Source organism: Diorhabda sublineata, chromosome 7 (genome assembly GCF_026230105.1).
Source record: "Diorhabda sublineata isolate icDioSubl1.1 chromosome 7, icDioSubl1.1, whole genome shotgun sequence".
NCBI lineage: Eukaryota > Metazoa > Arthropoda > Insecta > Coleoptera > Chrysomelidae > Diorhabda > Diorhabda sublineata.
Genome location: NC_079480.1, coordinates 11435311 through 11461670, shown reverse-complemented (window position 1 = coordinate 11461670; position 26360 = coordinate 11435311). Strand labels below are relative to the sequence as shown.

At 32.5% G+C, this 26360-nt stretch overlaps 2 protein-coding genes across 2 annotated transcripts in view; one reads left to right on the top strand and one right to left on the bottom strand.

Annotated features, from left to right (window-relative positions):
- Positions 1–4842: 4842 nt before the first annotated feature.
- On the bottom strand, positions 4843–5271 carry LOC130446876 (NADH dehydrogenase [ubiquinone] 1 alpha subcomplex assembly factor 2-like). Its single transcript, XM_056783382.1, has one exon. The coding sequence runs from the start codon at positions 5269–5271 to the stop codon at positions 4843–4845; it is 429 nt and encodes a 142-aa protein (XP_056639360.1).
- Positions 5272–9827: 4556 nt separating this feature from the next.
- Positions 9828–26360, top strand: part of LOC130446875 (uncharacterized) — a 56115-nt gene continuing 39582 nt past the window's right edge. The window contains exon 1 of the mRNA XM_056783381.1: positions 9828–10325. Coding sequence (XP_056639359.1) covers positions 9828–10325 — 498 coding nt within the window. The remainder of the gene's footprint in view (positions 10326–26360) is intronic.

Below are 26360 nucleotides of genomic sequence, written 5' to 3'. Positions count from 1 at the left end.
GTAAGGTCTGTGGACTCTTTTCTTCCCCAAAAACGACAATTTTGGTAAATTACGCATATATCTAAATGAAAATGTGCCACATCGCTGAAGAATATGTTGAATCTCTCTAAGATTGCATTCACAAAATCTTATAACGTAATCATTTTAATGTAGAGCTTGCACAAAATAAATTTTATAGGCGTTGAGGTGTAAATCAGATCGCATTATGCGGTGAATTGTCTTTCTTGATAATCCCAGTTGAGACTCACGCTTTCTGACGGTGAGTCGAGGCTATCATCTTACAGAATATGCTACTGATTGAATATTTCCAGGCGTTCTTGCAGTCCTTGGACGGTCGTTATGAATTTCGCCTATAGCGTTTCCTGTAGTATTGAATGTCTGGATCCAAGCTAAAGTTGTTGCGTTGCTTGGAGCTCCCGCAATGTTGCGCCGCCCCTCCCCCGCGCCTTGTTTGCATCTCACTCACTTTTGAAATACAATAAAAACTAAAATTTACTTACTTTGGAATATAAATAAATTGCTCTATCTAATTTGTTTTAGCTTTTTTAGACTCATATCGTTCAGATTTTGTTTTATGTACGTCATAATTTAGTATATTTCGAGATAATTCATAAAAATAAACAATTACCACGTTTTCTGGAAAGCTATTAGACTTATTTTTGTCCTTCTAATCCAAAAATGGATAGTAAAAATTTTCTTATACTTTTGCTGATTTTACTAGCAATAAATTATTTGTGGCAATTGTGACTTGGTCTAAAAAAAAATTTCTACAGATTTTTCTTTTAAAAAACACAAATTGAATTAGAATCAGTAAACTTTTTTACAATTTTTCAAGATTGATAAATTTCAGATACGTCAGGTGGTCCGGTAATAATTGGTGTTGTCCAAATATTATCTAATGCTCCAATTCTATTGGTTATAAACTTGTGTCTTAATGAACAATCTATATCTTAATGAATATCATGGAACTTTAGGTTTCTTCTGTTTTAACATTAGTTTTTTTATAATTTCTGGAAGACAGACAGAATTTATTTTAATATATATTTTGATAAAGACTGAAAGTAGTTGAAACGTCAAATTTCTATTTGTCTTTCAAAAATTATAAAAAAAACTAATTAGAATAGAAAATAGAAAAGATATAAAATCTAGATGTTTTAGAAACATAAACGTTTGTGAAATTTCTAGACGACTATGATTTTATTATAGTTTTCCAAAATGGACATAGTCGTTTCGAAATTCGACTCCTCACTTCAATCATTTTGACTGAATTAATTTTAGCATGAATTTGCAACCTCCATTACATTGCGGCTTGCCGTTTAATATCAATTCAACCATGAATATAATTTCGTCATTAAATGCGATTTCCTGTTATTCGAAATGTTACAGTTCACTATTTCATAACTTAATGCAGTTCAAAATATTAAAAGTAGATATCCTTGACAAGTTTCCCGTTAATAGCTTGATAATTTTGGCCTAAAGGAAGGTTTTTACTCGTGTATCGTTAAGTGAATGGTTAGTTGAGTTACAGTGCGTCCAAGAAGTAACGCATAATAGTACTACTTTGTGCAACTGGTGTAGGTATGACGGACATATTGCACGACGCCGTAGGTTTTTTTATATCAAACGTACAGTTGTTAAGGATATGGTTTCCTTTCTTTAAACTGTAAATTTATTTTCTGCGATTATATTATAAGTAGATATTGATTCTATTAAATTTTAGATAAATAATTTGCATCGATGTGAATGACAAACATTTGATTGATTTTTCGAAAATTCTGCAGATAATTTTGTATTATTTGCTTTCGACTACTTGTATGAAAAATTTTCGTAGTATTTTCCGCTATCAGTCTCTAGATGGCTTCACAACCTATCTCTTTACAGTATTCACAAATAAAATTCCGAATTTTATGACGAACAAAGAGAATTTACATTATTGGACATAGTAGACGTCTATTATTTAAATAAGTGGATGGGGCAACCTCTACAGGTATGCTACAACTATGAACCACTACATCAGCAAGATATACTTTATAGCAGCTCCAATCTCCACAAGAGGTAGTTGAATTTCCACTTCTGTAGAGTCCGGTAGTAGATGAACTATTGAGAACTGAATGAGTTCGGCATACCCCGACGAGATTTACACAAATGAGGGTTTTGCGAATCCACTCTGCTACATAGTTTGAGGAGGATACTATACGCAAAGGCTGTGTCTATCGGTAGTACTGAATGTCGACCTAAACAAGACTCAAACACATCAATTTGGACGAGTAGAGAGGAAACATTTTACACTAACTCTAGATAGTAATATTCTCTGGAACAAAGATGGAAAGGAGACAACCAATAAAACCACAAAAAAAGGTGAGGAGAGACTTCACAGGGATGAATTTGAGTTCTAGTCCAAAGAATCTACTGTATACGGCGGATATTGGTCAAAGGAAGTTAAGTTGGGCTGAATACCACGAGAATCAATTCCTCGAAATTACGAAGAATGGCCTATATATGTTCAATGAGGTCATGAGAACGTGCTCAACGGCTGCTTATAGACATTATGAATCTTCTACCTCTCCATATATGATTGGAAAGCGTGGCTGCAGAACTTAAACATTAAAGTTAATGAAAATGCCATCAAACGGTACGTGGATAGCTCCAGAATAGTATAGATAGCTGGAATAACAGTGTACGGTGACAGAAAAAAATACTCTGTGAGCCTGGGCAATGCACTAAGTATTTTCTAAGCAGAAATGAATACAATTCAACTTGGAGAGGAATTATCGCAAACAGAAGGTCTTACATCTTGTCCAATAATCAAGCAGTTATTAGAGCTTTGAACTCCGATGTCACAAGATACCAGCTGGTTTTAGAAATCCTGTATAAGTTAGATGAGATAGACAAAAAAAATGTAAGTCACCCTTCAACCAGAGCGGAAGGAATTGAAATAGCAAACGGACTTGTTAAAGTAGAACCTGAACCCTTCTGTGGAGTCGGCTACTACTGAAGAATAGAAAAATCACTAGAGGATATAAATAGTAATCTATAACCAAAGAAGATCTATTGAATGTTTGAACTTAAATTAGTACAATTGAATTCAAGAGTCATGTCGAGTCATTGCCGCCTCAACGAAATCCTAAAGATGCTGTGTTAAGCATAAAATGCAACATGGAGAATCTGGCATATAGAAGAAGAAACATCTATCCACATTCTTTCTAAGTGTTAGAGATTACGGTATGAAATTGAAAGTGGAAATTTTTGTCAAATAGAGTCATCCTGAAAGTAGTGGAATTAATACAATATCTGTAAATACAGGTGATCCCCAGTGCCACAGCAAGTATACAGGATACCGTAGATCCTTTGAGTCGCAGTATATATTGAACTCATCACTAATCATACATACATACTGTATCCATTTTTGTCTATAACAGAGAAGTATGAAAATGAGTACAAATTCCTCAATTGCAGCGATACTTTACACCAATACCTTTTGTTCTTTCATTGTCTTTCAAAAAGTAAACCGTAGATCACTTCTAATGTGTTTTCGGCTCCATTGAAAATGTCTGTTTATCAATATTTTCCAATTTTTAGTTTCCATTGACAATTTCAACTCCATTTAACAAAATTGAATCCATCATCTATTTATATTAGTATCCATATTTACTATTTGATTTTTGAAGCAATACATCTTTTAAGCTAAGCGTCATCAGAAAATGTTTGTAGAGTTTATTTGCAGCCTTCCTTCTATTCTGTTAAGGTTGTGTGTTTTTTAATTTCAATAGCCTCTCTGTATAATCTACTACGATAAGTTGTTGTTGCAACAAGTAGCTGAGTTTTCCCAAATATTATGTGACGGTTGTTGCCTGTTAATACATGTTTTGCTACATATGATCTTTCTATTTCCCAAGGCGACAATTGGCTTTGTTTTCTTTGATTCTAATGTTTAGCGAGCATTTTGTAGTACCCACACATACCTCATGAACATGGAATAGGATAGACTCCTGGGTTTGGAAGAGGTTCCCGTTTATCTTTGGTGGGTCTTAGACTTAAACAATTTTTTTATGATTAGCTTGTGTACTGTTTTTTTTGTTGGATTTCTTTAGCAATTGACCAATTCTATCGGTGACTTATTTTCTTTTCTCTATAATATAGTCTACGTTGTTGATTCATTACCTTGTTTATTCGAACTGCGATGTTTAGGCGCTACAGTTCCCTCGTATTCCCCACGGTTCCAAATTATTCTCGCTGTTTGGTTTTCATAACACCATGATTCCCACAAGCATGATTACTAGAGCTCTCAAGCAAAAAAGTGTTAGTAGTTTTTCTATAGAATTTAGTGGTTAGTGTTGTTCAGCTTCCATTGTGAACTGTATATTTTAACGACAGCAATTGGTATGTCATAACATTCAGTTTTTCTAGTCTATGATTGCAGATTGTAAATGTGTCATCTACATATCTGCACCTTTGGTCAGCGGGAGCTGTACTGAAATAAATTAGTAAAATTCATTGAAAACAACTCATTGATATAATCTATTATAGTTTAGTGGACTCTTCATGAGGGACTACGTCAAAGCTTACCATGTCTTCTTCATCGAGAGCGAAATCTTTTATATTGAACATGAAATTGGTTGAGTCGCAGTGGTACATTAGCTTTATGGACGTTTTTGTCTATAATTTCTAAGGATTCTTCACCTAAACATGCTTTTCTCACAAATAAAATTGTTTATTTTAATGTTTTTTGCGTTAGGTTATTCTTTAAAATCTTTTAGTGCTTGAATCGAGCAGAGCAGAATACATATAAATTGGGCAAGAAAAACATATTTATTTTAGATGATACGAAACTAATAACATTTATTAACTACTATAATTTCCTTTTCCCGGTACAGATTCGTAATCATATCTTTTCGGAAATGATTCAAAACCTTTTGTCATTGGTGTTATCTGACCTGCTTCTGCATTCACTTTAATGGCATTTTTCTTTTTCATTTGCATAATGGCTACGTTTTTCATAATCTCTTCGTCAGTCGGTGGAATTTTCCTTCTTCCTCGCAACCATGACTCCCATTCTGCCGGCAATTCTTGCATGAAATCATCTTTTTTTGGTGGATTGAACCACCGACTATAGCGAGTCTTACCGACTGAGGGATCTGCTGGAATTTCGTAGTATTGATTGCCGAAATAATCTGTACCAACGAGAGTTCCTCTAAATTGTCTAGGTTTTAAGGAATTGATGAAATTTTTTATTATCATTGCCCATATACTCCGGCTTTGAGGGTGAGACATTTTGAGTATTTCTACGTGTTATAATAAATAATTCGTTTATGTCACATTGAAGAATATGTTATTAATGTTATTTATTTTACTGTAGAGACACTGTCAATATTGTCAAGCTGCACTTCGAGCTCAAAACTGTCAACCTGTCAAATCACATATATTCAAGGTCGATCTTGAATGAAGATATAACACAAAAAATTGATGAGAAATATTTCGATCACTATGGACAAACAACATCAGAAATTTTTCAGGAAAAATGCTTTTTGGTTGGTAATACAGTAATAAAAGAATCCTGGCTACTAGAATAGCTGATATGTAAAAATTTTTTTGTTTTACTGGCGCCACGAATAACGATATTGATAAGAGTTTGTAAGTAAACTGAAAAGTATGGAAACGAAAAGAGCTAGAATAAATTCAAGCTAGATAAATCTAGATAATGTTGTTAAGTGCGACGGTAATGGAAATTATAATATAGTGCATAGACATGTGGTCTAGGCTAAGAAATGAAATACTGATACAATAAACAGTAAAGAAGTAAAAAATAGTGACATCACTAGAAACACTGAAAGAAAATAGTTCTAGAGCTAGCAACAAAAATAAGGTCGATAAGGTGCGCGCCGTTTCAGCTTGTAAACCGGAAGAACAAACCTAGTACCTCATCAAACGGTAGTAGGTCAGTGCAGGTTGGATATGAAACTGCTAGCCAGTTTTCCCGGACGAAAAAATAGTCGCTAAAACCTCAAGTGGTACGCGCATCATTCTTTTTGTAATTTGAAGTTTGAACTTCAAATAAGAGCGCTGTAATAGTGGAAGAAAATGCATGCCAGAAAACCCTCGTATTAAGTGATCGAAAGTGCCGGAAAATTCATGTGAAAAAACCTATTAGGTACGCGCGTCAAAATTTTTACCTAGATTTTTGGGGTCTGTTCTAAGAGTGTTGAAATATTGCAAAAAGTTTCGCAGGCCGAAAAACTTCCGAAAAAATTTGAAGAAAATTGTCGTATATTTGAAACTTTGAGCATTTGGCTCAATGGAATATTATTTTTGATGGCTCTATTCAAAATGTCTGTTTCTGCTAACCACAATTGAAAAAAAATCACCAGGATACGATGGAAACTACAAAAAAAGCAACAGGTTTTTTTTGAATTCATTTACTGTGCCAATTATCAACCGATTTTGATCTTTTTTTTTTATTTCTGGAAATAGTTGTATATATTGATAAAGTTTCTCAGTAATGATTACCGATTCATGGTATCCCAAGAAACTTCGAGGAACGTCGCGGCAAGATGATAATCTGGGTGTTCCCTTCTCTCAGTGTAAAACTGCGTTTATGTATTTACTCATCTAACGAGCTCATTTCATTTTTTATTGATTGTGATAAGTTTTTGATGCAATATTCAAATAAATGGGATATGATTGTGCTATATAATCAACAAATAAAAGTAAGTAAAATTTATTTCACGAATTTCATTTTTAATGGCCACTAATTAATAGTAAGTGCAATAGTGCCAAAAGTAAGTGTTTATTGCACTCGATGTGCTGAGAACTCGGCCTAACGGCCTCGTTGGACATATTCTTATCGCGTGCAATAAACACTTTTTGTATGAGTTGCGTACAATATTTTTTCTACGTTTATGAAAAAAAAAATGTTTTATTTAGGTATAGAAAAATAAAAAGCGTGATTTAAGAGCAAAATATTTAATAATTAATTAATACTATTGGTTAACATTGAGAAAGTTAGGAACTAGTGATTATGAATAATTTAACTTAAACATTATTTGTACCATTAATATTAAAAGTAAATGTACAATTTTTGCAATTTTTAATATTAATACTTTTTAGTGAAATATTTTTTAATTCTACTTCTTGATTTGTGACTTCTTTCAATGTACTAGTACTTGGTATCTGTACATTGTTATTTTCTTCAGCTTCTTCAGTATTTGTTTTGCAACATTGAGTTTGTTTGCAAGTGATTGCTCTACATATTTTTCCGCTACTGTCGACGATTTCCACCCGCCTTGTCGTTTGAGCTTTAATATATCTGCTCGAGTATCTGCGGATGATTTTCTGAAGCAGTGACCGGTGTATAGCTCAGGATTGTACGTTATATATTGAACGTGGAACTTTTACAATTAATATTGAACCTACTTCTTCTATGTCTTTAATACTCTTAATTTTTGGAGCTCATCTCTACGACATGCCCCTGCGATGCCAAATATTGCAGCTACTCACAACAAGTAATTTTTAAATGTCTTATAAAAGCTAAACAATACTGACTGACTTATTTTTTTCATCAAGTACTGGGAATTCGGAGCTTCTTTAAAAAATTGATAAATGTGTCCTCTACTAAATACTCTTGAACTTTTGTGACCGCAATCCTGCAGAGCTCTGCTATGGCTAGCTCTTATGCTATTAACGAAAATTACCTTCAAATAAAAAGGAAAGAGAGATAGAGATTTACGCAGTGACAGTTAGAGAGAGAGAAAGAGGGGGGACTAGATGCTGTAATCATTACTGAGCAACTTTATCAAAAAGTACAATTATTCTCAGAAATTTAGAAAAAAATTGATCCAAATCGGTTGATAATTGGCAATGTGAATTTTCTCATGTGCTTAGACAAGCAGAGTTCGGTAATTTATGAATTTGAGTTGAATTGTATTATATTATAACTTAAAATAGTATAAATCGCAAATATAAATTCATGATAATTTGATTATGGAACCGAAAACATTTTTCTATTGGTTACTGCGGTTGTGACGTAGAAAGTAAGTAAATACTAAAACGTGGTCACCGCGTGTCGCCTTCAAACACCATTCTGTTGTTGTGAGTGGAGGTAATTGGTTGTTTAGTGCGAATCGTGTTTTTGTAAGGGTTTCATACACTATTTTAATTGAAATGATGACCGAAATAGAATTTATCGAAACAAGATCGGACAATCTACCTAAGGTAGATGCATTCATGGTTGCTACGATCTTTGCTAATTATCAATCATTTAATTCGGTTGAAATACGTGGAGTAAAAGTAGATATGTAAGTGCGACTAATTAGACTTTCTTATAGTAACGTCATTATCACATTTGTTTGCTTGAACTTTATTAAAATGTAGTCATAAAGGTGATAGTTTTTAAGGTTATGTTTTGATTAAAGCTTTCGATGTTAAAACATTTTTATTATCTTTCAGTAATGGTCGAAGCACCTATGGGCATGTGACAACAAATGAGTTTTGGCGCGTTATTTAGATATTTAAATTTATTTTTTCTTGAACTAATATATATATATATATATATATATATATATATATATATATAAATTAAAAAATAGTGTGTTATTATATATTAAAAGTAGTTGAGGTATAAAAAAAGTATGCAAGGACCCTATTACTTGCTCGTGCTTTTAAAAACAGTATACTTTACTATCAATTTATATATCTGCAATTCATATATCTGCAATCACAGTATCTAGAGACTTTCTGGATAGACAAGCTACTGTACTATTAGTGAAAGTGTACCGTTTCACTTGAGCTTGTATTAGAAGATAATTAAAAAACTGAACCGACTTCAACAACATGTATTACGAGGAATATTGTTTCTTTCAAAGTAATTTTGTACGTTATTGTTTTTATCACTTTTAAACGGGTTTTTTTCACGTTTAATAAACGGGTAGAAAATGAAAAAATTATATTATTAAACACCTGATACTTTCTCTCAAATATTATTATTTAAATCAAATTATTAGCCTAAGGATACGGCGATATGCTAATAATGATAATTTTAATTCACAGAAAGTCAAAAAACGTCACGGTGCGAAAAGAAAATTTAGTTTTCGATAGTTGTTTGCATTCCTACATCTCTTTAAAATTCATATTAACCGGTACTATTACAGAAATTTCACACATCCTGTGAATACATCGGGTGATTTTGGCTGGTATCCAGCAACTTTTATACCATATGCTTTCTGACAAAAATGAAAAATACATTGTGGTCATTCTATTACGAACGTAAAGTTCGTGTTGGTTCTGATTTAATGTTTCTTGCCATTTTTCTTGAATTTCCTTATTAAAAAATGCTTGGAAATCGGTGTGTACTATATGGTTACTCTTTACTGTCTGCCCATTGTTGTATGGATTTTTCGCTAATCCATCTACTCTATCATTTCCCTCTATTCCGGTGTGGGATGGAATTCATATAAAATTAACATTTTACTTGTCAAAAAAGAGAACTAAAAAACAACAACTTTCTTTTATAAAAACCAATTATAGCTTTGTTTCCAAAAAAATAAGAAAAATAAATGCATGTAATCTGCATTAACCTGAAGTGTAAAACTAATGAAACAATTCAAAAAATTGCATGTATTGAAATCACTACAAATGACGGCAACAATGAACCCGAAATAACGATGGAGGAAATTCAGGAAACAACAAAAAAACTGAATAACCGGAAAACGCCTGACATTGATAATATAAACAATGAACTTACTAAGTACGGAGGAACAGAGTTACAAAAAGAACTCACGCGACTATTCCGGTTTATAGATTATAATTTCTGGCACTATCCCAGATGAATGGAAATGGAGTATATCCCTACCAATACACAAAAAAGAGATTCGAATAATTTTAGGAATATAACTTTGCTTTGTTTGGTTCTTAAAATTTTTAATAAGATATTGGCAAATAAAATAAGGAATAAGATACCAACTTCCGAAGAACAACAAGGATTCAGGTCTAATAGATTAACAGTGGACGCAATATTCATAGTTCGTCAGTTGGTGGAAAAGTCGATAGAATTCAATAAACCCATGTTTGTCTGTTTTGTTGACTTCACCAAAGCATTTGATAGAATACGCCTGGGATACTATAAGTACCAACGAGTCATCAAAGAACTTTATGCCGGAACCAGAACAAGAATTAAAACTAAGATAGGACTCTCTGAAGAAGCTCAAATTAATACTGGTGTTCGGCAGGGAGACAGTCTTAGCCCAACCCTATTCAACATCATAATGGCTCAAATTATCGAGGATGTCAACAAAGTCAATGCAGGATACAGAATTGGTCGCCGCTCCCTAAAGGTATTCTTTTATGCAGACGATGTTATTACCGTAACAGAAAATGAAGACGACTTACAACGTCTAATATATAAGATGAAAATTTTTTGCCGAAAAATTTAATATGAGCATCTCAGTCAACAAGACACAATCAATGGTAATATCAAAAAATTCTATTAGATGCAAATTGGCTGTCAATAGAGGAATAATACAGTAGGTATCAAGATTCAATTACCTAGGAGTGAATATATCTAGTGAAAGAAATCTGACAGAGGAGACACGAATACAAGCGATGAAAGCAAAAGTCGGCGGCTGTCTGGCTATCTGAGAGATATAGTGTGGAGAAACAAAGCGTTAAGCTTACAGAGCAAGACCAGAATCTATAAAACGTGTGTGAAAACTATTCTCACATATGCCTCAGAAACTATAGACAGCAACAACAAAAATAATTAATGAGGACTACGTAGATGAAAATATTGCGAACCATCAAGGGTCACCCTCAGGGACTGAATAAGGAGTAATGACATGAGAGAAGAATTGGGCGTACAGGATGTGGTGAGATGGATCAGGGCATGAAAAAGATTCTGGAGGGATAACGTAGAAAGAGTGCCAGAAGACAGATGGGTAAAGTGAACTAAAACGAAGAGACCAAACACACGCAGATCTGTAGGCAGACCACCAGAGAGGTGGTACGAAAGCTGGAGTTCAGCTTCTCAGGAAGATCCAGGAAAGGGCCAAACGTACAGGATTGAACATGACCTGGTCCTATCGAAAGAGGAAGAAGAAGAAGAAAATTGTGGATATCAATTTCTTAGCCAAGTAGGTGATTTTTATTTAGGGTGAATTTACTGAATCCATTGATTTGCATCCTGCAGCAATCAGTATTATAAAAACACCCCTATCAGTTGAAGTGGAGAAAGTTTTTATATTCAGGCAGGAGACAAAATTATTTAATTGAGAACTTTGTAAAAAATTTAGTGGTTTTTGCATGTTTAGTTTAGTAACTATGTATGTCCCTCCTACGTTATCTAATACCATAGAAAGATTGGTCAAAAAGAGGCTTTTATCACTCCATTACAACAACTTTTTGTGATTTTTCTAAGGCTTTCGATTGAGTTAATCGTAATTTTTTGTTCAACCACTTGCAGTACTACGGTTTAAGCATGGTTTAAGTCATACCTTATCAACAGAAGTCAGCTTGTAAGGGTTGATACAACGATGTCATCTTGCAAGCCAATAGAATGTGGAGTGGAGTTATTTATTGTGGTTTTCTTCTATATATTGAAATTTTATTCTATATGTATCTTTATTTAGTTATTTTTATGTTTCTTTTCTAGTTTTTACAAGCTTTTGTCTACAAATTGGAACAATATTTTGACAATAAAGCATCTCTATCTCATTCTTTCGAAAATTAAAATATCAACTTATTTGTGAATCAATAATAAATGAATAAGAATTTTTTGCTATTTTGACAAAATGATTTGCATATCTTGGTTTTTTTATTTATGAGGAACTCATGGTTTATCTAACTAAGTGTTCCTCACTAAGTCTTTGATATTTCTTGTATGTTATATAAACACCACAAATATAATAAAATGAATCATTATTATAACTACAATTTCTTCATGACGAATTCATGTTTTAAAAGACAAGATAAATACCTATATTGAAATAAATAGTTAATGAATATTATTAAAAAGTAATAATACCTTAATACAACTTAACCAGACTCGCGTGTAAGTACCTCAATTATGTCAAATTAATGAGATCTCAGATGTTTGTTGATAGCACATTTTTAAATACGATAATGGCCCGACCTAGAGATGGCGACAGTTGCTCGAAAATTACTACTCTATTAGAAAGTACACAATGTATACAGCGTATGTTTCAAGTTTGAAGACACTACGTTGTTTATCATTTGTTTGACAGCTATCAATAGTAAACGTTTTCAGTGAATTTGTAAACATGTAAAGAATTGGTTATCGTTATGTGAAACAATACTTTTATTTGAAAGGCATAATTCCAACCAATATAAAAGGCTAAACTAGGTTTTACTCTGAGTGAGATTGCTCCTTCGTTATCAACAGTAAAATATTGGGTGGACCAGCATCACAGTAGTCGTCCAAATGAGATGAATCAAGAAATGTAGAAAAAATCCACAAAGCAGTACTGGATCATCTTCGACTGAAAGGGCGCGAGCTAGGAGACATCGTAGGCATTTCAAAAAGTGCGGTACACCGCATATTAACTGAAAGTTTGGACCTGAGAAAGTTATGCGCAAGATTGGTACCAGATTGCTCACAATGGAAGAAAAACAGCGTCGTGAAGATGTTTCCATCGAGTGTTTGGCCATGTTTTACAGAAATAAAGGGGAAGGGCCTCGTTTTTTTTTATTTTCATTGACTATCTTGAAAAAGGGAAAACTGTCAACGGCAAGTATTATGCGAACTTATTGCAACATTTGAGCAAAGAAATAAAGCAAAAACGGCCGCTTTTGGCTAAGAAGAAAATGTTGTTTCATCAAGACAATGCACCAGCTCACACTTCCGTTATTGCCATGGCCAAAATTAATGCAGTTAAGTTTACTTATTTTCTGATCGCAGACTTGAAAAAATGGTTCATTGGTCAAAGATTCTTATTATAAAAGGGGTATCAGACTTATTGTACATCACTGAAGCTAAAAAGAGATTATGTTAAAAAATAAATAAATTTTTATCCAAAACTTTTGTGTTTTACTCGTATTTATTGGATCAGGTATTAATATGCAATTAATTGCATGCTTGAAAAAAAATGATGAAAAAATATATAGAATTCTTGTTCATCTCGTTCTGATTGCTTCAGTGCCCAATAATAGTTTTACCAGGAAAAAATATTTCAAATATTATTGTCTAACTATTTATGCAAATTTTTCCAACCATGTCAATTTATTTACACGGATTATCTCATAACTATTGTTTTCAGTTTATTAACCTCCTTTTTATATTCTCTATAAGTATTGTAATTCAAACGAAGTATGGTAATAATGAAAAATAATTACTAATCGCTTTAACGAATTCAGGTTATTTGAATAGAGTCTGATAATGACAATTACATAACGCTCGCCACATTAAACACAAATTCGAACCATCTCTAATGAATATAAAACGGAAAATTGTCTACTTTGTGCCACTTATGTATAAAAACTAAATCAGAACCGGCTTCCTATATGAAAAAAAAATGTAATTTTGTTTGTTTATATGATATTTCTAACATCTATCAAACTGTAAATGAAATTGGTTAATTACTTATAGATAGATTCAATGATATTTTGATTTCTGTTTTCTTTTATACTGAAAAGTCTTACACCAACAGTCACAATTACATTGTCTGAGGCGCGTTTCGATAACCAAGTTATCGTCTTCAGAGACTGAAGATAAACTAAAATCTAATATCTTAACTCACTTGTTTTATACTATATTTTCCCATCAATGAGCCTTCTCCCGCGAAAAAAATTCCAGCGGGAAAATTTATTCGGCGGAAACTTCACAGTTATTCCTTAGCAGCTAAACTATAGTGGACTGTAAGAAATAGTCCCTTTGTGCCTAGTTAAAATGTTCATACATTGAACAATCCCAATGCTTTCGAATGCATCCAACAATTTATTATTCGATAATAGGTCTTTTTTATCATTTATAGCTTTTTCGTTTTTACGTAAACTATTTCTAAAAATTTTTCGTGTATTAGATTCTGTTCCAAGAATTTTCGAATTTTAATAAACTGCGTTAAAGAACCATAACAAAAAAACATAAATTCAATTATAAATATTCAAAAATTCTTGAAACGGAATCTAATACACGAAAAAGAGAATTTTTAGAAATGGTTCACATTCATAAGAACGAAAAAGCTATAAATGATAAAAAAGACTTAAGTAAAATTTATAGCTCTATTTTGTAAATTCTAAACTACAAATAATTAGATTTTTTAAGTACTGCTATATATTTGAGATGTAAGGACTGAAGGAAAATTAATTTTTCTTATTAGAACAAATTTATTTTTTTATTTTATTCTTATTTTGATGTATTAATACGCAAATTGTCAGGGTCAATATAATATTTTGACAAAGAAAAGTCGAAACGTTAAATTTTATCTTCCAAAAATTATTGAAAAAACAGAAGAGACGAAAAGTCAAGAACATTTAGATGCATTATATCTCAAATATCCTTGTTTGTGTTTCACATCCAATTTCAAGTCACTATTCCAAATAGTAACAGTCCTGTTTACGAAAACTTATTCTATTTTTTCAATTTAACATCTTGTAACTCACTCATGAGCAAACTAAGCTCATTGTTGTTTATAAAAATATCAATTTGGTTTTTAAACGTGTAGTTTATTTCCATCAATGTTTGGAATATCGATTAAAAATATTTATTTATCAATTTTATATGATTCATATATACAATATTTAATAAAAATTCGCACAAAAATGCAGAATGAGTCATTTACACAAAAATGGAAGACTATTATGTGATATTTCCAGCAGATAAATTGATATCGTGCGAGCTTGAGCCGATTCTGTCTGAAATGAATGTGGCATACCTACTAATTTTTCAAATGTCTTCGTTTCGCATATTTTCTCAAAGTTATCTAACCTTGAACGATATATAGAGGAATTCGACTGTGCCAATTAAGCAATTCTTATTGTTAAATCTAATTGCAGTGATATTCCTATCAGATTTCAATGATTCATGGCCTCACGTTTTCTTAAACAATCATATTGGAAATGTGATCAATTTAGACACGATTGTGTGTAGCAAAATAATTTTGTGTTAGTGTAATTACTATAAAAACTTTCTCATTTGTTTCAAAATATTATCGATGTACTAAGAATAAAAGCCATTATGCATACTTATCTCAAGTTATACGTATTTCGGTTTATTAATCATCAGCACAGGATCTTGAATATCTTGAGAAGGAATAAATTATCTAAAAAAGTCGCCTCCACTTGTTTATATTTTTATTTTGATTATTTCTAATTGACACATCTCTACCTGGAAGAACAACACACCTCACTTGCTGCATCTCTTCCTTTTGCAAATATACGTATGTGAGAGAGTACGAGATATATCAGGTTGTTCAACTAAAATACCATAAATTTTTACACTTTTTGAATTGCTATGATAAAAAGCAAACAAATTATAATCAAAGAAATGTTCTCTCGAAATAAAAAACAAAGAATGGAAAATTACATTAGGCCATACTCAAAGTTACTTGAATCGAATTGGTTTTTGTCCTTCACGTCTAAAATCGTTTGAATTTTTTTTCTGTAAGTAGTTCAGAGTTATCATCGATTATTTTCGCGAATTCATCTTCGGAAGTTGGTTGATAGTGATAGTTGATCGTGTAAAATATCAGGCAAATATCTGAATTCTCTCGACTCTCGACACCCCTAAAAGGCTATTATACATATTCGCAACAATTTTATTGGGTGCCGTACACCTGCTTTATCTCTTGTCTTAAAAAATTTGACATGTTGGTTCAATGGAGAATATACAGCCATGCCTTTTGGTAAACCAATGATATGGCGCAAATTTACTAATCACATAAGTGATTGTTATTTTTTCTTGACCAATATCAAAAGCTTTTTAAGGAAATTAAATATACGGAGGTGTTTTCTGTAACAAAGCAATCCCTCAGTCGGAAGAAGTTCGTGTGCCCTCTCCACTCTATGGTGTTGAAGAAATATCAAGCAGTTCTGAAAACGAAGAAATTGAAACGGGAATTGGAGTTACCGTGTACCATAAACGTCACAGTTCATATGTTGATTTGTTTTCTATAGAGGACGATTCAGTGTACTGTAATTGCATTGAGGGATTAGTTGAATCCAAAAAGATGATATTACCACCTTCCTATTACCTCTTTGAGTAACATTAAAATGAATATTGGTTGGATACGACGTCAAAACATTAATTGAAGATACGATATCCAGAGAAACTTGGATGGCGTTTGTCAAAGTTACTGAAGAAAACTTTTTGGGTAACTACTGATCTTCTATCGCCACAAATGAAAAGCGCTACCAAGGAAAATTAGAACCAGCAATGTTTGCAGACTAATCTTGGTTTGTAATTAGAGATACTCCGGGCCCCTAGTTTCATAAATAGTTAAGATTTTCCAATAAATTTATTTCTCACAAAAATGTGACGTGACTAAATTTTTTTCGCCTTTCTTATTTATTTTTTTTTAATAAGAATTACGAAACACATAAACTTATCCACCAGGAAAAAACTAATTTTCCTGTTGCCTAATGTTGTTTCTTAACCTGCATTTTTCGGAAACTCTTCGACACATACCGCAGAGTATGTGCCTATTTCTTTACGAGTATTCTCCTTTAATAAAAGTATAGTTCTTGGTCTATCCATGTAGAGTTAATTTTTAAGAAAACCCATAATTTCTTCTCTGCGCTAGATTTGTCTGGTACAGAGAAAAAGAGAGATTCGTAGGACTGAAGTTGCGGTGGACGGTGGAGTGATGTGTACTGAAAAAAAAAATAAGTAAATAAAAAGTTTAAAAAAAGAAACGCTCGAAGCAAACAAACGTTTCTTCGTAAAATGCAAGTATTTATGTGGCGGGTACAGGTGAACCGCTTCACCAGGTTACAGGAAAAGTGCAGAAAACCTGCAACAACGACGATCATAGTCTCGAAAAGTTTCTTTAACCACGGGTAAACTTTCCATGGGAGTAGGTTGCTCCAGCCTACTGTATCCATGTTTTGTATAACCTTCAAAATGAAGTAACTATGGTGGAATAAAATCTAGTAACGTTCTAACATATTCTGCAGCATAGTTACTGAATAGCCACGTGCATATTTAGATAAATACGGACCAATTATGCACCGTGGTTACTTTTGTAGAATGTAAAGGTCTTTATTGTTCTATTTAACGGTTTTATCGACTTCAAAATCATCAATTAAGGAAACACAGGGTGTTCAGTCTTTTTAGAGAGACCTTAGTATTTGAAAACAATAACTTGGTTATGTATTGTGTTACCTCAACTTAGAAAATTAAAGTTAGTTAACATTTGTTGAATCTAATACTACAATTATTATTAAAGTAATTCTTGTAAGCATAACACAAGTTATTAAGCATACATTTGAGATAAATTGCATAAAATGATGAAAAACTTGAGTTTCTTTCATGAGCTTTGAATTTCAACATACGAGTAATTGAGCAATTTCTCATTAACTCAACTATGAGATGTTCCATGGGAAGAACCTTTACTTATTACTGCACTATTAAGGCGAATTTACATGGGGATAGTAGCTAAAGCAAGTAACTAAAGCCAGTTACCAAATTAAGTTACTTACCATTTAGTATTTTTCTACGCGACATTTTAGCTCGCTCTGTTTAGTCACTGAATTAAAATGGCGTACATTAAACTAAGACATTTTATATCAGTCGTAAAAGAATGAATAATTGTATCATACGAGGAAATTAGTAAAGAGAATATCCAAGCAACTATTTGACATACTGCCAGGTAAGATTGGTCCCTCCATAATGAAGTCTGACTTCCTTATGAGGGAGGCTATTTCGTCAATAATAAAATTAAATTAAATAACTTTATCGTATCGAAATAGTTTTAGAACTTTACAGTTCTTTACAGTGTACAATTTCGCGTGTCCAAACCAACAATTTGGAAGTTTATTCCCAAAGTATGTGATGCCATTTATGTTTCTATAAACAGCACTTTTTGTGTTCCATAGACTTTCTTTCAAGTGGTACTCCAGAATAAATTACAGGGTGGTATCTTCGTTCCAGCGATGTACAGCTGGAACTACACACTACTAAACTACTACTTTTTATTTCAAGTTTAGTTTTTATTTACATTGCCAATGGTTCGAGATGGTTCAATTGATACGACGTGCGACGCTTTCCGGCAATGGAAATCTTTTTAACGGCTGTAATTCGCTATTGTTTTATTAAAACCTTGTATTTTTGGCTAAATCTTTGTCCCTTGTATGTCTTGTATGTCCCTTACGCACCGAGTTCGAAAACAACGAAGCGGTGGTTACAATCTTTGTGTTAATTGTGCCATGAATCAAGTCAAAGACGAACCTTGTGGATACGTTACTTAAAAAATGGGCCCTTAAAACTGGAAACCCGCATCATCGGTACTCTTATTTATGATTTCTCGAACCCTCATTTACACGTTTGATCCTATCTAGTTTATTAGCTAACGCTCGCTTTAATACCAGAAGTTATATTTGGCAGTCCATTTTTTCTGTCCTGAGGCACATAATAATTTTTTAAATTTATTCTCGATAATTCTATTTTGAAACACTCATATTTTAGTTGAAAATTGAACGTTAAATTTCTTTTCAAAAGATGATATATGTAAGAACACTTGATAAGGACTAATACGCTCTGATATATTTCACCATGAGTTAATCATACTTCAGGCTTCTCTTTACGGTTTACGCTTGTTCCCTCCTTTCACATTTCCATGACTGCGACTTTTTTATCGTCGTCAATAATGGCATATGTAGCTTAATATGCATTTAATTGTTAATTGTGGATGTATAGTATATGAAACACCAAAATTGTGGTCGCCAGCCTAATTTTGGACAACTGTGATGAGCTTTGGTTTTCATACAACGGAATGATGATCTTCGTTGACGTATAAAGCCGGTTTTACACCGAACGGTGTAATTTATCAACATAATTCACGTGTTAGTTGTAATAGTAGGTATTGATTTAGTAGAACATCCTATATTTTGAGATTTGCCTCTTTATAAAAGGAAATAAAATTCACGCGTTAGATTGTTAAAATATTGCTACCACAATATTACGAAAAACAATGTTTCCTACACGTTATTTGAATGAAGTAACGGTGATAATAACATTTAATTGCGTTTAGGTACAGTTATTTAACTCACTCCAATTGAACCTTATATAATAAACAAATAAAATGAATGGTAATCGCAAACCAGTATAAATTAAAAGGAAATTGAACGTGAAATTTCTGATGGAAATATCAACCGGAATATTCCTGATATATTTATGTAATTTTTGTGAGTTGCATCATTGTTTTTCAACAGTACCACTATTTTCGAAATAAAATATATATATATCTACAACGGAATATATGTATTTGATAGTAGTTTATGATTATATTAACTAAAAAGTTAAATTCGCGGCTTGAACCGCGTTGGAATTTTGGAAATTCTCGACGTTTCGGCTCCCACTTTGAAACTATTATCAGGACAGGGATGGGGTTAGAGTGGTTATTCGTTCATTGTCAAGAATGGAGCAAATAACCTTTTTTAGTTGATTCCAAGTACTCAATCTGCATATTGACAAATATTGAATTACAACTTCTCCGAGGAACGTGATGTAAATCGACCTTTTTGTCGATATTAACATTAATGGCTCGCAATTGCAAGGAGAGGGTGTAACTACTGACTAGTTTCGACGTTATTACGTCTCATCAGAGCAGTTTAACACCCCCCGTTCGAGCTGGAGACCTGAACTGAAGACAACGTCAAGGAGTATCGCATCAAAATAAAGGATTTCTACTATTCACCTTGGAAATAATTTTGAAAATGTATTCCGCCTCTCTTCAAAGGTTAATGGTTAATGTCTCATAACAATTTAGATCCTGATAGGTGTTCATTAGCGACACATGTCGTTCAAGATTCATATGAATTATGAATCCTCCAAATCTTTGACAATTAAGAAAATACTACGAAAAATGTCTATTTCTAGAAATAACATATACATATTGCCTAAAATGATCAATGTATTAATAAGAAACCTGATTTAAATAACCTTAGAAATCTTAGATTTTGAGAAAACAAATTCTATAAAAGAAATTCAACGCCATCGACAACCAATTAACCTTACATTGAACTTTGAACTTCACTTATAACCTATAAATTTAATGTCATTCATAATCGAACCAATAAATATTCAACTCAATCCATAACGACCTATTTTATTAAAACTTAATGTCATTTATTAACAAATCAATCAATCTTCAAAAACATTCCCAATAATCTAGAATATTCTAATCTATAAAATTTGATGTCATTTATAAACTAACCAATGAAAATTAACAAGGATTTCTATAACAACCATAACCAATAACATTAATATTTCTATCAAGCGTCAATTCGTATATTGATTTTTGAAACCGATGAATTTAATGCCTTTTAAGTAGGAAAATGAAATTTTGAACGCTGAAACTCTTAACTAATTAATATCATTTTTATTTCTATACTTTTAAACATATTTTTATATTACTTGATCATAATTTCAGTCTCAGACGATGAATGCATAAGTATTACAATACTCGGTAATATATTAATGTTAGTACACTTTGATGGTTCATAAGAGAGTTGCTATATTCGTATTATGGTAAAAATAAATACAAAAATGTACTAACTCTAATATATTACTGAGCTTTCGAATAATTATGTATTCATCGGGAATTGTGGTCAAGCACAATATAAGTTATAAGCTAGCTAGTTAATGAGCGTTTTCGTAGTAGGATTGTGGCAAAATTGAATACCAAAGTGTACTATTTCTTATATATTTCCTAGCTTTCGAATATTCATGTAGTATTCAGTGGGGACTGAAATTATATTTCCTTATCCAGATTTTCCCCTGTTGTAATTTCGAGGTTGCAATGTAGAATGTATAAAACTTACACTCATATATTGTTTTTATTAGTATTTTTACAATTTAAAACTCATATCAATCATTTCTTAATTTTCCACTTGGTTGTATTGGATATTATTCCATCAGATTTTTTCTGCAACGAGTGGAACAATTCAATCGATAACTTTGCTCCCGACGCATCTTTTTTACTAAAATTTTTTTGAAACTCAGACACCGACACATTAATTTGTACGTCCAACTAATGCACCGATACGTACCGATGGTTTTAGCTTTGTGATTTTATTTTTCAACTTCTAGCTATTTCTTGATTTTTCTAATATAACATCGCAGATCTAGTTATTATTTTCAAATTATTAAAAGATATTCGTTCCATTCCAGTTAGTACTTCCACTAAATATAATATATAGAAATTTAATCTTATTTGAAGCAACTTTTACTTTCTCTAAAATTAATTATCGTAGTCTACGAATTCTTGTTAGCACTTTACTTTATACTGATAAAGTAAACGAATTAACTTTCATCTGAATGTATTCTAATATATTCTCATACGAGGTATGATCAAATCACTAGGATGAATAATTTTATTAAAAAAAAGTAAAAGGGTACGTTAAAACCTGGTAGTAGAATAATAATACGTTAAGAATCCATGACTAGAATAGTTTCTGGGAAGCTTCTTTCAAAAATGTTTGCATCTACCTCATCGTGGTTTTCTAAATGTCGAATAGTTTGCTGGAACCCTCCATTTCGTAACCTTGAGATCATTATAAAACACCAGAGGTTTCCCTTGGTACAAACGGAAAAAATTACATCAATATTGGTTTGACTTTCATGGCTGTATATTCGAGGATGTATTGATAACTAAAAAGTTTTTTTGTACTTGTGAAAATTTGTTCATTTAATCAATTAGAATTTATTCCATCTAGTTGGTACTGGCCAAGTAGCAGCCGCCAGAGCTGATGACTATTCGGGCTCGTTTTCTGGCCATAATTTCGAGCGAAAAGCTATGGCCTACTAGGGGAATATTCTACTTATGTCTTCAGGTATTTGATGTAAGTTCGTGATTTCAAAAAAAAAAACAAATAAAAAGTCTGGTACGGTTAAATCGAGTGATTTTACCTGCTAGAGCAAATCACGAAAGATTAAGCGACCCTTCCTTCATAATATCGGTATACACCGTATAATCTTCATTTCAAATTTATTAATTTGATAATCATGACTTTGTAGCTTACGCTGATCGCAGTCATCGTTTGGTTCGAGGCCTTTAGAAAAAAATGGGCCAAGGACTTCTCCAACGTAAACAGCACACGACGCAGTAACTTGAGCAGATGTAATGGTTTTTTAATTGGTGATACAAAAATTTTAAGTGCCCCTTAAGTGATTATTTAGTTTATTTGCAACACCGCTAAGATTAAAATATTATCGCTGATAATAATTTTCGTTGATATTCAGGATGGCTTAAGCGTAGGTTTTACGCGTTTGGCAGTCAACAGCCAAGAACTTATGCACGGTCTGCACTTTGTGAGAAATGGAAATGGAAATATTATCGAAACAATTGACTTTATTTGAAATATTGAAATATTAAAGTCATGATTACAGTGTTCTGGAATTCCAAAAGTGTAATTTTAATGTTTATCCGGAAGAATAGAGAAGCATAACTCGCCAATATAATTTTGATTTGTTGACACATTTTGATATCGAACTTGAGAAAACAACGACCACGGCCTTTGTTCAAGAAAAGAGTTTGATTCTATTGTGGTCTATAACTTACTTCGTGCGGTTTTTTTTCAGAATTTGAAAATTGGAGGAAAACATATACATTAGTATTATTCAAAGTATTGCCCATCTGAAGCTATGACATTTTCCCATCTTTCTGGCAATTTGTGGATCCCATCCCAAGCGCCGGCTTGGCAGCCAAGAATGAATCAAGCCATATTTTGATATCTTGCTCTGATATAAACCTTTTTCCAGTGAGGGCGTTCTGCATCGACTCGAACAAATGGTAGTCAGAAGGGGCAAGGTTTGGGCTATAAAGCGGGTGGGGTAAAACTTCCCATCCATAGTTTTCCAAATAGTTCTTAACCGGAATAGCAACTTGGGGTCGAGGGTTTTCCAGATGGAAAATTATTGTTTCGTGTCTGGTCGCATATTCCACCCAAAGATTCTGCGAGCTTTTCTTGTGTTTGGAAACAATCTTCATCGAGTAATGTTTTTAGTCCTTCATCTTCAAACTTTTTTGGCTGCCCAGGTCGTTCATCGTCTTTGAAGCCAAAATCACCACTTTTAAATCGTACAAACCACTTTTGGCACGTTGGCCAGAGCATTTCAATCATAAACTTCCACCAAAATACGATGACTTTCGGCAGCATTTTTCTTCATATTAAAGTAATGAAGAAGAACTCCCCGCAAAAACACTTTTTCAGGAACTAAGTTCAACATATTTGAGTGAAAAAAAATTATTGTTGTTAACGCTTCAAATGAATGACATATACTGAAAAGACTAATAATATACAAGTTACGCCATCTCTTATCAAACCACACGAATTAAGTTATAGACAATGTTATGACAATGCTCCTATCCACTTTTGTTGTAAAAAAATTAGTTGAACTGCATTAAGATTTATTGCTTCATCCGCCTTGTTCACTTGATTTAGCTCTCTCAGATCACATTCTGTGTCGTAAAATCACTCGTTAAAATGCTAACGTATCTCTAGCTGTCTTTTTGATTTGTTTCAACTAAACTTTCCCGTAATTATTTTTAAAATTAATCACGTTGGTAAAAGTCTTCATAATCAAAGCAACCAGCTTAACTAAGATTTTCAACATTCTATTACTAAAAAATTGTATAAATAATGTTTTTGTGTTTTTGAAATCAGAAAAAAAATAAATGCTGGTTATTTTGTTCGAATACTATCTTATGCACTCTAAAAATTGCACTTTTAATAAAGTGTGAAGTGTATCAATCAGAGCTAAATTAAAAAGTTTATCGTCCTGATGATGACAAATAATGAAAAATACGTTAGGTATGCAGACTGAAATTTTCCTTTCTGTGATAAGATCCCCACGCTTACATGAAATCTTCAAGCCCTCTAGCAAAGTATAAAACAATCCTAGTAAGTTTCTTGAAGACTTTCTTTTGCAGCCATACCCACTTGCGCTCTCGATAGGGTTACGTTCGTATTAAGGTGCTACATTCAGTGAGATGTGGTAGTGTCAGCGACATTCTTCTTGTGCATGTTATTTGTTTTTTTTTGTGACTGTGAGTCGCTCAATTCAAAGACTTTTTTTGGATTAAACGTATTTAGGAGAAATGGTGAGTTTTTTCGATGCTTGAAAAAGTTATATTAGATGCTTCCCAAAAAAAAAATTTATGAAATTCCAGAAAAAACTTGTGATGTGAATCAATTATTAAAGTTTTTACTCTGGACGGTAATAATTTCAAATGATTTTTATGGAGAATTTCAATCATTAATAGGAATAAATTTAAAATATTAATAGAATAACATGATTTTGTGGTCTGTTGTAGTAATCTCTATAATCAATGTATGTATTCTTCAAGTTTTTTTATAGTTAAAAATAAATACAGGTTTAAATTATAATTTTTTAACCGATAACGTTTTTTTTGTTTATATGAGGGTTACTACTTAAGTTTTTTGAGTAAGTGAATATGTCAAATCTGACATTGCCATCATAAACTTTGACATTTTTAATAGTGAACGTACTCAGAACGTGTTGTCATACGAGTGATATTTGAACTGTTTACAGATAATTGAAACAATCATCTTGGTCAAAAACGCGAACTTTTTCGAGCGATGATTTTCTCGTCCAAAATCGGCTATTCTGCCAGAAAACATCGATGCTTTGCGTAAACTGATATTGCAAGATGGTCATATGATACATCTAATATTGCATGAAAATTTGGCTGTCAGAAAGATTTGTTCGCGTTGGATACCGCACAATTTGACAATTGCTCAAAAAAACCTTATGTCGATTGGTATCTGTTTAAAAAAGAAGGACGGCTTGCAAACTTTGCATATCTGGCGAATATATTTGCTCACTCAAATTAACTCAATAAGAGTATGTAAGGCAGAAATTCCAATGTTTTAACATCGTTGAAATTGAAAGCTTTCGCGCTAAATTGGAACTATGGATCAGTCTCGCTACCTATGGTAATAATGAAATGTTCCCAAATGTCATGGCAGCTGATCCGGAAAAAATACTCGTAGTTCAGGCTTTAATTAAAGCTTCTTGCAGAGAAATTTCTATTTCCCTAAGATTGATCTGCGACCTATGGTGACCTATTGTGACCTATTATGTGAATTAGGATTTTCCACTCTTACCACAATACAACAATACAAAACCAAGAAAAAAGAGAACGCCTCAGAACGATCGACGAAGAGATGAGAGCAGCTTTGTCAACTATTATTCCAAATTTAGACTCGATTAAACAGGCTCATGTTTCGCATTAAATACCTTTTTTTTGCAATTTAAGCTTGTTGGTTAATAATAAATATTGATTCGGTGATTAATGAACAAATGTTGATTAATATTACTTAAAAATGTTTTTTTGTTTGGGTTGTACCTTTAAAAATTTACCTCTTCATAGGTGTACATTTTTTCTAATAATAACCACATGTTTAACTTGTTTATAGTATTTACTAGAGTTCTCACTAAGTACTTGAAAACGATCAAGTATGTAATATTTTTAAGAACAAACACATTTTCCAAATTAAGATTTTATTTACGGTTTGTGTCCACCCTCACTCAGTAGCAGATATATAAATTTGAGCTACTGAGCTCTGAAATTAGCTCACAATAATATAAATTACATTTTTCGTAAATAAAATATCATAAGTTGAGAACTAATGTTTCGTGTAAAATACTTGATCTAATCACAAAATAAAAAACCTAGAACGTTTTTTATTGTTTATACGAGGGTTACCTCTTAAGTTTTGAGATATGGCAACACTAATGTGAATATGTCAAATCTGACATTGCCATTATGAAGTTTGACATTTTTAATGGTGAACGTACTCAGAACGTGTTGTCATACGGGTGCTATTTGAGTTATTTATTGATAATTGAAACATTCATCTTGCTCAAGAAAAAACGCGAATATGTTTGTGCGATATTTTCCTCAAACTTTCGACGTGGATTAAACCAACAGCAGTGTGTATATCAACTCGTTTCAACTTTTGGTGACGAAGGACCATAATGTTTCGCTTGTTTTTACGGATTCAATCGTGGTCTCTTTGCTAGACGAATTTTAACCCTCTCGCTAAGTACTTGGCAACTTTCAAGTTATTTTTAAGAAGCTACGAATAAATGACCCATCACATTTTATATTTAAAATTTTAGTTACGGTTAGTGTCCACCCTCACTCAGTGGCGGACATATAAACTTGCCGTTT